The sequence below is a fragment of the Mustela erminea genome, chromosome 9 (assembly GCF_009829155.1).
Source record: "Mustela erminea isolate mMusErm1 chromosome 9, mMusErm1.Pri, whole genome shotgun sequence".
NCBI classification, from domain to species: Eukaryota; Metazoa; Chordata; class Mammalia; order Carnivora; family Mustelidae; genus Mustela; species Mustela erminea.
In genome coordinates, this window is record NC_045622.1 from 59014248 (window position 1) to 59026284 (window position 12037).

Genomic DNA, 12037 nt, shown 5'->3' on the forward strand with positions numbered 1-12037 from the left:
CTTTTCAGATAGGAGCTTTACAAAAGGTGTAGAGCACACGAAATTATTCCATATTTGATAGAACTTTTTGTGTCTTATAATTTTGCCATTGGCTTGCTGATAAGCCTTGTAGGTTAAAAGAAAGAGGATTGAATTATTTGAGAGTGGCCTATTTAAATGAGTATGGCTTGGCTTATAATAACAAAATATATTAACAAGCCCTTTCAAATAGCAACCCTTTTCATTTTCACTATATATTGAAGGACAAAGCTAGTCATTTTCATGATCACCTTCAAACTTTTTTCCCCTCTTTGTAGGAATGACATCTCCTTCTCTGTCATTTGGAAGGATGTTTTATCCCAACAAGAGTATTTTTCACCCAACCACATTCTTCCTTGTTGGAATCCCCGGTCTGGAAGGGGCTCATGCCTGGATCTCCCTGCCTTTCTGCTCAGTTTACCTTTTGGCTTTACTGGGCAATGCCACAATTCTGCTGGTCATCAAGATGGAGCAGAGCCTGCGGAAGGAGCCCATGTTTTACTTCCTGGCCCTCCTTTCAACTATCGACTTGGCCCTTTCCACAACCTCTGTGCCCCGCATGCTGGGTATCTTCTGGCTTGATGCTCATGAGATTAGCTTTGGGGCTTGCGTGACCCAGATGTTTTTGATCCATGCCTTCACTGGCATGGAAGCCGAGGTCCTGGTGGCCATGGCCTTTGACCGCTATGTGGCCATCTGTGCTCCACTCCACTATACGACCATTTTGACATCCCGGGTACTGGTGGGCATCAGCGTGTGCATCGTGTTTCGTCCAGTTTTGTTTACACTTCCCATAGTCTATCTCATCTACCGTCTGCCCTTCTGTCAGGCTCGTGTAATAGCTCATTCCTACTGTGAGCACATGGGCATCGCAAAACTGTCCTGTGGAAACATCCGTATCAATGCCATCTATGGGCTCTTCGTGGTCTCTCTCTTTCTACTGAATCTGGTCCTTATCTGCATCTCCTATGTCTACATTCTGCGAGCTGTCTTCCGCCTCCCATCACAGGATGCTCGGCTAAAAGCGCTCAGCACGTGTGGCTCTCATGTTGGGGTCATCTGTGTTTTCTATATCCCCTCAGTGTTCTCCTTCCTCACTCACCGATTTGGACACAACATACCACGCTACATTCACATTCTTGTTGCCAATCTCTATTTGGTTATCCCACCTTCACTCAACCCCATCATTTATGGTGTAAGGACCAAACAGATTCGAGAGCGAGTGCTCCGTGTCTTTGCTAAAAAGTAGGTACTCTTGCCTCTGTTTACCAAGAATTTTGACTTAGCAGGGAAAATGTGGGTTCCTTTGTGAGATTTTTTTCTCTGTCTAAATTAGTGCTGCCATATTATATTCCAGAGCATTTGATCTTGGCCCATTGTTGATTCTGTGATTTGAATAAATTTTAAAATATTTCAAGTTCAAGGACCTATTCCTTGGAAGGAAGAAGTGTTTGTATTACTTCACTCAGTGTGAGAGTGATTAGTCCAAACAATGACCCTTGTCATCATTACATTTGCAGTGCTTTTTTTCTCCCCCAATTTTTACGTCCTACTTTTCCCTCCCTTCAACAAAAATAAGACAAAGAAACATCCAACAAATGTCCACACAGCATGGAATTAAAAACCATTATTACTGAGACTTATTTATCTTGATTGTTATTCTTCATCAAATACATGAGACATTTAATTTGAAATGACCTGTGAATCTTACCCCATCCAGTTCCAGTTTTGTCTTATCCTCAGAGACGGGAATGACCACTACATGTTTTTCATCTCTCTTAGAGTCCAAAGTGATCTTTTCAAACTCAATAATTTCTAAGGGGTTTGGAGTATAAATTTTTTTATTTCATGTAAATGGTACTGCATTGTGTATCATTTCACAGACAATTGTTCCACTTACTATTAAATTTAGAGATATGTGTATACTAATACTTACGGGATATGGTATTCCTTTTTAAATGTACGAGAATCTTTCCTTTGCATTTGATCTTTTCATAACTTGAACATACATAATATTTTAGTTATTTTAAATTCAGAATCAATTTTGTGACATTTCTATGAATCAATTTTGTACATATTTGAAAAATTTCTAAAGGTTATATGCTCAGAAAAAGTAGGATCATCAGATAGTACGTTACTGATTGAATAGGTCATGTTCTTTATTTTTATGGTATTTACTGATTTCATTGCCTCCTCTTCAAGTTTCTGCCTAGCTTCTTAAAAGTCTCATAGCATGAGTTTTTGATTACACTTGACACATTAACACTTTCCTATAAGCCCTTTTTATTTAATACCTTATTTTCATATGGCAGATTAAATTTTAAATGAAATCAATACTGATTATATTACCTATGACACATGACTTTATCACTTCCCAACTTAAGGTTACTGCCTAGCTTTATTATATATCAACATCCCAACATCTATATTGTTACTAGGGTGTGTGTTTGTTAAGTTTTACTTTTAATTCCAGTCTAACTACAATTTATTTTAAGGTGAGAGATAAGAAAATGAAATATCTTTATATTTCTATTTCTAACTTATTTAATAACATAAATGACTTAATAACTCATTACTTCAGAACTGATTTTCATATATTCTTTCTTCATATTAAATTTCAATTTGTACAAGAGTCTCTTTTCATTTTTACAGTTGGTTTGTCTGTTCTTGAACCAGTATCATAGGTTTTTCATCACTACAAAATTATAATATATTTTAATAACTTTTAGACCTGATTATCCCTCTGTACGTTTTTTTACTCTCCCTTTGTTCTTTAAACTAATTTGTAGAAAAATAAAATAACAGGTTGTCATTTTGTTTTACTTAAAAAATAAAATACCCTGATGGAATTTTGAGTTCATTTATTAATTGGTTCATTTACTATCAATTAATTAAACAATGTGTCTTTAATTCCTTAAAGTATTACTGTGAATTAATTGTGTTTCTCATTTGGACAAGCACAGATGATAAAATGTGTCTTGAGATACTGAACTGTGACCTTGCTAGCACTCTGTTTCCCACAATTCTCTTCCTTATAAGCTTCTAGTTTAGAGTTGGTCACATCAGAAATGCATATGCTCTGGGAGCAAATGTGAAACAGCAACCACTGTTTTCTGTGGTTCAATATTGTTTGCAGGCAGAGACAGAAACACAGTGATACTAGAGAATTCTCATTTCTCCCCATGTCCTTCAGTAACACACAGCTCCCCACAGCTACTGATCTATTTATTAACAGTGATCACAAATGCACCACCAGATATTTTTCTGCAAACACAGAACATAGCCAGGAATAACAAACCATCTTCTTAAATTTCTACACTCACTTCCTTTATGATCCCATCTCAGAAGCTGAGAGTACCTGGTTTTCCTCCAACACCAACTCATTCATGCAGGCCTGATCTGGCTAGAAATTTGTTTTTGGGTCTTTCTTTTTCCCTACGTCCTCCCACAATTGTATCTAATTCCTATAATAAATTCTCTATTCCTTAATACTCATAGTAGTTCTGAACCCTAATTGACAAAAGTATAGATACCAGAAGAGCTTCCCGGGTAACAAATTCTTAAGAAAGAAAATTGGCATTAGCTCCTCACCTAATTAGCCTCAGGAAAATAGGGCCTATGCTGCTGTTGGCAAAGGAGACATTGGTGGTATGTAGAATATGGTGACAGATATATTTTTACTTCCTATAAGCAAGTGCTTAAAGAAAGCAAGGATTTGAGTGTCCAAGTATTTCTGCCAAATATTTTAGTAAGAATGAGAAAAGTATAGATTTGCTCTTTCTGGGATAAACAAGCTGGAAAAGGAGGATAAAGGAAATAATGAGTCAATGACCTCAGGTCTTTAAATATCTAGCCTAAGGCCCAGGCAAGGATACAAAGTATGTTAGACTATATTAAACAAACAAACCAACCAACAAACTAAAAGAAACAAAACAAAACAAAAACCCTCTTAATGTTCTGCGAGGTCATTTATTTTAGAAAGAAATAGAACTCTAAAATTGGAATGGAACTATATGAGTAGACTTCAGTGAAGCAAATCCTAAGTTCTGCCAACCCCACTTTACTATTTAAAACAGCTTTTCTTCTTTTGTATGAGGTACATAGTCTCCCCCTATTCAGAGAAAATATAATATCTTCCCCTGAGGTAAGTGGTTTAAAATGGACTGGTGATCTATGCCCTAAAAATTCCCACCACTCTTATGGTTTCTGAGAATAGTGGTGTCTAATAGGAATAAAATGTGGGTCACTTATATTATTAAAATTTTCTCTTGACCATGTTATGAAAGCTAAAAATAAGTAAAATTAATTCAATAGAATACTTAATCTAAGTTAATATTATCCAAGTGTATTTAAACATAAAATCAATCATATACCTAACAAATGTTTGATATCATTTAAATGATAAAAGTAGGTCTTCTTAATCCGGTATTTAACACAAAACACAGCTTATTTTGTACACTAAATTTTCAATAGCTAAAATAAAATGGAAAACAAAACTTTATGTTGAACTGAAAAATATTTTCTATGGCTTCAGACTTTAAACTTTAATTAAAATGAATAAAGATTAAAAATTCATTCCTTCAGTTGAATTTGCCACATTTCAGATGTTCAATAATCAGATATGGCTAATGTCTGGTGTGTGGGGAAGTACGATTCTAGATCTATGATTGGACACAAATGCTAGAAGGATCCAGAGATAAAATATATTAACCAAAGAACTGTAAAGTTTTGTCAGTTTATACAGATCAAACCTGAGGAACATGTGGGATACAAAATTCTGAGTACTGGATCTGAGTAAAAGAAATATGACATAACATGAGGCTGAATTGTATCTAATAGGAGGACCTTAAGAGAGATTCTGGACCCACTGTATTTGAGAATGTTTAGATAGTTGACTGATACCTGTACTCAAAGATGGTCTTCAGTAAATGAACTGAAATGGCAGAATCTTTCTCAGGAAAACCAGAAAAGAAAGTTTCCAAAGACTCAGGGAACATAGAATGTTAGAGTGGATTTATCATGCCTAATCAACCAGCCCTTAACCCTGCCCTAGAATCCCTAAAAAACATTGTCCACATCATGAGTGTGAGAAATATATTCCTGAGGAGAACCTAGGAAACCAGGAGAAGTTCAGTTTGGGCTACTTTCAGCAGGTCAGGAATGATGTCAGGAATTTTTGCTCTCAGGCTGTGTTTCCTGAATTCAATCTTGAGACCACTCTGAAACCTGGAACCCATTGAACTGGAGGCTGTCTTCACTGAAGAAGGATCCTACGGAACAGCCAAATATACACTGGTCTTCTTGAAAGGGACATGCGATCATTTATCTTTAAGACAATGCATTGAAAAAGAAAAGCAAAGCTGGAGGCATCATAATTCTGAACTTCAAGCTCTATTACAAAGCTGTAGTCACCAAGACAGTATGGTACTGGCACAGAAACAGACACATAGATCAATGGAACAGAGTAGAGAACCCAGAAATGGACCCATAACTGTATGGTCAACTAATCTTCAACAAAGCAGGAAAAAATATCCAGTGGAAAAAAAAGACAGTCTCTTCAAAAAGAATTTTTAGAAAATTGGATAATGACATGATAAGAATGGCACTTTCTTGCTCCATACACACAAATCAATTCAAAATAGATGAAAGAACTAAAAGTGAGACAGGAAACCATTAAATCTTAGAGGAGAACACAGGCAGCAATGTCTTTGACCTCAGCTGCAGCAGCTTCTTACTAGTCAAGTCTCTGGAGGCACAGGAAACCAAAGCAAAAATGAGCTATTGGGATTTCATCAAGGTAAAAATCTTTTGCACAACTAAAGAAACATTGAACAAATTTAAAGGCAACTTTGGAATGGGAGAAGATATTTCCAAATAACATGAATAAAAAAGGGTTAGTATCCCAAATCTATAAAGAACCTATGAAACTCAACACCCAAACACAAATAATCTTGTTAAGAAATGGGAAGAAGACATGAACACACATTTTTTTCAAAGAAGACATTCAGATGACTAACAGGTACATGAAAAGATGCTCAACACTTATCATCAGAGAAACACAAATCAAAACCATGATGAGATACCACCTCACAATGACCAGAATGGCTAAAATTAACAACCCAGGAAATAACAGATGTTGGTGAGGATGCAGGAAACGGAGAACAACCCTACAACTCAGCAATTACATTACTTGGTATTTACACAAAGGATACAAAAATTCTGATTCTGAAGGAGTGCATGCCTCTCAATGTTTATAGAAGCATTATCAATAATAGCCAAATTATGGAAAGAGTACAAATGTCCCTTGACTGATGAATTAATAAAGAAGAGGTGGTACACACATACAAACACACAAACATACACACACACACACACACACACACACAGGAATATTATTTATCCATCAAAGATCTTGAAATCTTGAAATCTTGAAATGAAATCTTGGAATCTTGAAATGAAATCTTGTCATTTGCAGATGGAACTGGACTGTAGTATGCTAAGCTAAATAAGTCAGTCAGAGAAAGACCAAAACCATATGTTCTACTCATATGTGGTGTGGATTTTAAGAAACAAAACAGAGGAACACATGGTGGGGGGAAAGCGAGGGAAACAAAACATGAGAGACTCCTAATGATACGGAAAAAATTGAGGGTTAAATACATGGATGACAGCTTTCTAATTACAAAAATAAATATAAATATTTACATCAGAAGTTTGAAGTAGTTATCAGCCTATAATATAATATTATACCACACCAGCTGCATTTAAATTTCAGTTGATCAAAGATAAAGGGAAAATAAAAGGAGATATAAATAAAAAAATTCGTAAACAAAGAAAGGAAAGAAAACCTGGTCAGATACAAAGTTCTTAAAGACAACACAAGTGTCAGTTAAGAATTAAATACTATTTTTAATATTCTGAAAAAATAGACTTAATATGTTTACTAGAATAGCTTTGGTATAGACATTATAGAGAAAAGTATGAAGTTTCTTCAAAAAAAGAAAAAAATAGAACTACTATACGATCCTGCAACTCCACTTCCTGGTAAATACCTTAAGGAATAAGATCAGTGGCTCAAAAATATGTGTACTCCTGAGTTCCTTGGATCTTTAGTCATGGTAGCCAGATAAGGAGACAACCTAAGTATCCAGTGACAAATGAATAAAGAAACCATTGTACATGTAAACAATATAATACTATGTAATACTACCTGGTCTTAAAAAGAAAGAAAACTTTCCAAGATGGTTTATGCTAAGTGAAATAAGCCAGACACAAAGACAAATACTACATGGTCTAATTTTTATATAGAATCTAAAAAACTCCATCTCATAGAACCAGATAGTAGAAGGGTGACTAGGGAGGAGAAATATTCATAACGGGTGCAATCTTTCAATTATAAGATGAATAGGTGCTGAGGATCTAATGTCCAACATGGCAACTATAGTTAACAATACTGTATTGTATTCTTAAAATTTGCTAGAGTAAATCTTAAGTTTTCTCACTACAAAAAACAAAAGGTAACTATGTGAGGTGATAGATGAGCTAATTAAATTGATTGTGTAATCATTTCATAACATATACATAAAATCATAATGTATACACCTTTAAAATTCACATTGGACAAGCTAAATAATGACCACTTTTATCAGTCATATTTCTGTAAATCTGGGAGAACCCCTGTTAATTTATAATACCATATCCTCTAAGTAGCCTTAAAATGAAGATGTAACAAAGGGTTCTTTTCTCTTTTTCTTTTTCTTTTTTTTTTTTAAGATTTTATTTATTTATTTGACAGAGAGAGATCACAAGTAGGCAGAGAGGCAGGCAGAGAGAAGAAAGGAAGCAGGCTCTCTGCTGGGCTGAGAGCCTGACGCGGGGCTCCATCCCGGGACCCTGGTATCATGACCCCAGCCGAAGGCAGAGGCTTTAACCCACTGAGCCACCCAGGCTCCCCGCAAAGTGTTATTTTTTAAGCAAAGAAAACTCACTACCAGAAAAAGTACATCAAGTAATATTTACATTTATTTCTTCAGACATGAGTAAAATCATTACAGATGAAATTTTAAAGATGCAAAGGAATGAATAACAACAGACATAGTAAGTATTTGGAAACATTTAAATGAATGTTGACTTTCCAAAACAATAACCCTATGTGTGTAAGTTTCAAAGTTTATGAAAAGTAAATTAAATCAAGAGTAATATATAAGTATGAAAGTAGAAAAAGGGACTAATTTTTTTTTATCCTTTATGAATAGAAAAGAGTAAGACAGCTAGTCTATACTAAAATTTGATAAGTTGCAGGGGCATCTGTAGGACAATGGGAAAAGTAAATGTAAAATTATGTATAAAATCAAAGCAAAGCAAATAAGACTTACTAATCATGATTAAAAAATTCTAAAGAAGAAAATCTTTGTTGTGAAATATCTATATCTCAGGTTGAAGTAAAAGATGGTAAACATGAGATTTAATTAAGAAAAAGAGTAATTACGTTAAATGTGCATGACATTTGTAGTGTATTTAAAATATGAGAGTTGTCAGACTGTTTTAAATATATATTCTTTTATTGAAGAGTGTCTTTTTTCCATTGGATGTTCTTTCCTACTTTGTTGAAGATTAGTTGACCACAGAGTTGAGAGTCCATTGCTGGGATTTCTATTCTCTTCCATTGATCTGTGTGTCTGTTTTTGTGCCAAACCATGCTATCTTGATGATCACAGCTTTGAAGTCAGGCATTGTGATGCCACCGGCTTTGGTTTTCTTTTTCAACATTCACCCAGTGATTCAGCGTTTTTTCTGGTTTCCATACAGATTTTCGGATCATTTGTTGCAGTTCTGTGAAAAACATCAATGGTATTTTGATAGGGATCGCATTGAAAGAGTAGGTTGCTCTGGGCAGCAAAGACATTTTGATAACGTTTATTCTTTCAGTCCACGGACATAGGATGTTTTTCCATCTCTTTGTGTCTTCTTCCATTTCTATCATAAGTGTTCTGTAATTTCTAGAGTATGGACCATTCACCCCTTTGGTTAGGTTTATTCCTAGGTATCTTAGGGTTTTGATGCTATTGAAAATGGAATTGGTTCCGTAATTTCTTTCTTCAGTTACATTGTTAGTCTATAAGAAATCAACTGATTTCTGTAACTTGTACCATCTTCCTTACCTGCCACCACTAACAGGAAGGGTGTCAACAGCACCTTTAAGGGCTAATATGGGGGTCATCTTTAGGAAGAAGCAATCTGCCTCAAAAAAAGCAAGACTAGGGGCACCTAGGTGTCTCTGTTGGTTAAGCATCTGCCTTCATTTGCTCAATCCTGAGATCGAGTGAGCCCTGCATTGGGTTCCTCACTCAGTAGGGAGCCTGCTTCTCTCTCTGCCTGTTGCTCCCCCTCCTTGAGCTTTCTTGCTTTCTGTCATATAAACAAATAAAATATTTTTTAAAAAGGCAAAAAAATAGTCTTTGATACTTGTAAATGGAGACAAGTTTACTTATCAAAATATGAAAAGGCTGAAAAAAAAGGATGTTTATAAGTTTATAAGTTGAGGTTGCTAATTTTAAACTCTGTAAATTCTACAAAGTCAGGGAAAGTAGAATCATCATCTTTTTTCCCCAGAAGCTAGCAGTTATGAAATACACACTTAGAAGGTGATTGTATTCAGAGAAAAAAGAAGCTGCATGAAATATCAACTAATTTAGTGTCAATGGATGCATTTAAAACTGTTGGTACGTAAATATCAATCAGATATTTAGGTGAATAGAGCAAAATGACATGACCTATTACATCAAAATTTAAGAGGCAAAGAGGATGTGACAAAGCATGTGGGAAATGGTCTGAAAAGCACATGGAAATTAAATACATTTGAATACTTACAGAATAGAAACAATATAGATACATATTTTAACATACTTTCTTGGAGAAGGCATCTTTCTGATTTGAGTTTCATAAAATTTCAGATTGAACTGAACACATATTAGGTGCCATTCTTTTTCCTTTCCTTGTTTCTGTAATAATATTTTCTTCACATGGTCATAGATATGCTTGGTCCTGACTCCATATATGGCAGGGTTGAGCATTGGTGGTATGACAACATAACGATTGGCCAAGAGTATGTGGACATAGCAGGGGACATTTCAGCAAAGCGATGTGTCATGAAGGAAAAGAGGGCCGGTGTATAGAAGGCAAGGATGACACAAACATGAGAACCACACGTGCTGAGGGACTTGGGTCGGGCTTCACGCGAAGGAAGACGGAAAACAGCACGGAGTATCTGAACATACGACAGGGCAATGGCTATGATGTCAAAGACTAGGTTACAAACTGCACATAAGCCATAGATGATGTTGATCTTGATGCTGGCACAAGAGAGGCGAGCAAGACCCATGTGTTCACAGTAGGTATGGGGAATGACATGATTCCCACAGAAGGGCAACCGTAAGATAAGAAATACAAATGGGATCACAAAAATAAATGCTCTCACTAACACACCCACACCAATCACAGAAACAACCTGGTTGGTGAGGGTGGTGCTATATCGGAGTGGATTGCAGATGGCCACATAGCGGTCATAAGCCATTGCCAATAGGACCGCTGACTCCATAAGTGTGAAGCTGTGAATGAAAAACATCTGCACAAGGCAGGCTTCAAAGATGATCTCTCTGAGGTTGAACCAGAAGATCCCGAGCATCTTGGGGATGGTAGCTGTGGATAGACCCAAATCAATAGCAGCCAGCATGGCCAGGAAGTAGAACATAGGCTGGTGTAGGCTGCTCTCAGCCTGGATCACAAACAGAATCGTGAAGTTCCCGATGAGTGCAATCACATACACAGCACAAAAGGGAAAGCCAATCCAGATGTGCAGTGTTTCCATTCCTGGGATCCCCAGCAACAAGAAGGAGAAGAGGTGGAATTGGGTGTCATTGGGAAGGAGCATTCTATTTTGTAAGGCATAAGTCTTCAGAAATGTATGTTGACCTAAAGTACAGGTTACCAGAGAGTCTCTGTCCTGTAGGAGACCTAAAGATAATAGAGGACACTTAATTAGCTACTTTTTCTCATTATCACAATTATCACCAACTGAACCTCCCCCTTCAGTTCTGACCAACTTAGGATTCTCCTAGCTTCTAAATATAACGATGGAAATTAATTCCAGTTGATTGACAACTCTCTGGGATTAGTACACGAGATGAAAAATAACTATACAATAAACACACATTCATCAAAATTTATGCCACAATATTAAAAATTATTTTAAATTGTTAAATTAGTCCATCTGTTTTTATTTAGTAATTTTTTAAAAAGATTTTATTTATTTATTTGACAGAGATCACAAGTAGGCAGAGAAGCAGGCAGAGAGAGAGAGAGAGTGAGGAGGAAGCAGGCTCCCTGCTGAGCAGAGAGCCCGATGCGGGGCTCGATCCCAGGACCCTGGGATCATGACCTGAGCCGAAGGCAGAGGCTTTAACCCACTGAGCCTCCCAGGCGCCCCTGTATTTAGTAATTATTATTACAAAATATAATTGGGAATAATAGTGAAAACCACAACATCAAATACCAATTATTGAGGGACTGCATATTATTTATAAGACTTTTTGTCAGACTCTGGGCAAAAACCATCTCCAATATTTAAATAATAATAAAAAAACCCTTCAGGAAGAACAGTAATTTTGCTTATTTTACATATAACTTATCTAATGATCAAGAGCTTAAGTAGCTCACCAGAAGTTTAGCTATCTTTTTTTTTTTTAAAGATTTTATTTGACAAAGATTTCTCTTTGACAAAGAGAGAGAGAGAACACAAGCAGGAGGAGTGGAAGGCAGAGGGAGAGGGAGTAGGAGGCTCCCTGCTGAGCTAGGAGCTCCATGCAGGTCTCAATACCAGGATGCTTGGATCATGACCTGAGCTGAAAGCAGATGCTTAATTCATTGAGCCACCCAGGTTTACCTTTAATAGTTACCTTTATAATGAAGAATCCTGAATCAAAGTCTCAAAGCCTCCAAATTGTATCAAATTCAGATTCTT

General features: G+C 36.2%; 2 protein-coding genes across 2 annotated transcripts; one reads left to right on the top strand and one right to left on the bottom strand.

Annotated features, from left to right (window-relative positions):
- The first annotated feature begins 328 nt into the window (after positions 1–328).
- Positions 329–1267, top strand: LOC116599569 (olfactory receptor 52J3-like). The gene has a single exon (XM_032359461.1). The coding sequence runs from the start codon at positions 329–331 to the stop codon at positions 1265–1267; it is 939 nt and encodes a 312-aa protein (XP_032215352.1).
- An 8769-nt stretch (positions 1268–10036) lies between these two features.
- LOC116599563 (olfactory receptor 52E2-like) lies at positions 10037–10885 on the bottom strand. Its single transcript, XM_032359454.1, has one exon. The coding sequence runs from the start codon at positions 10883–10885 to the stop codon at positions 10037–10039; it is 849 nt and encodes a 282-aa protein (XP_032215345.1).
- Between the last annotated feature and the right edge of the window lie 1152 nt (positions 10886–12037).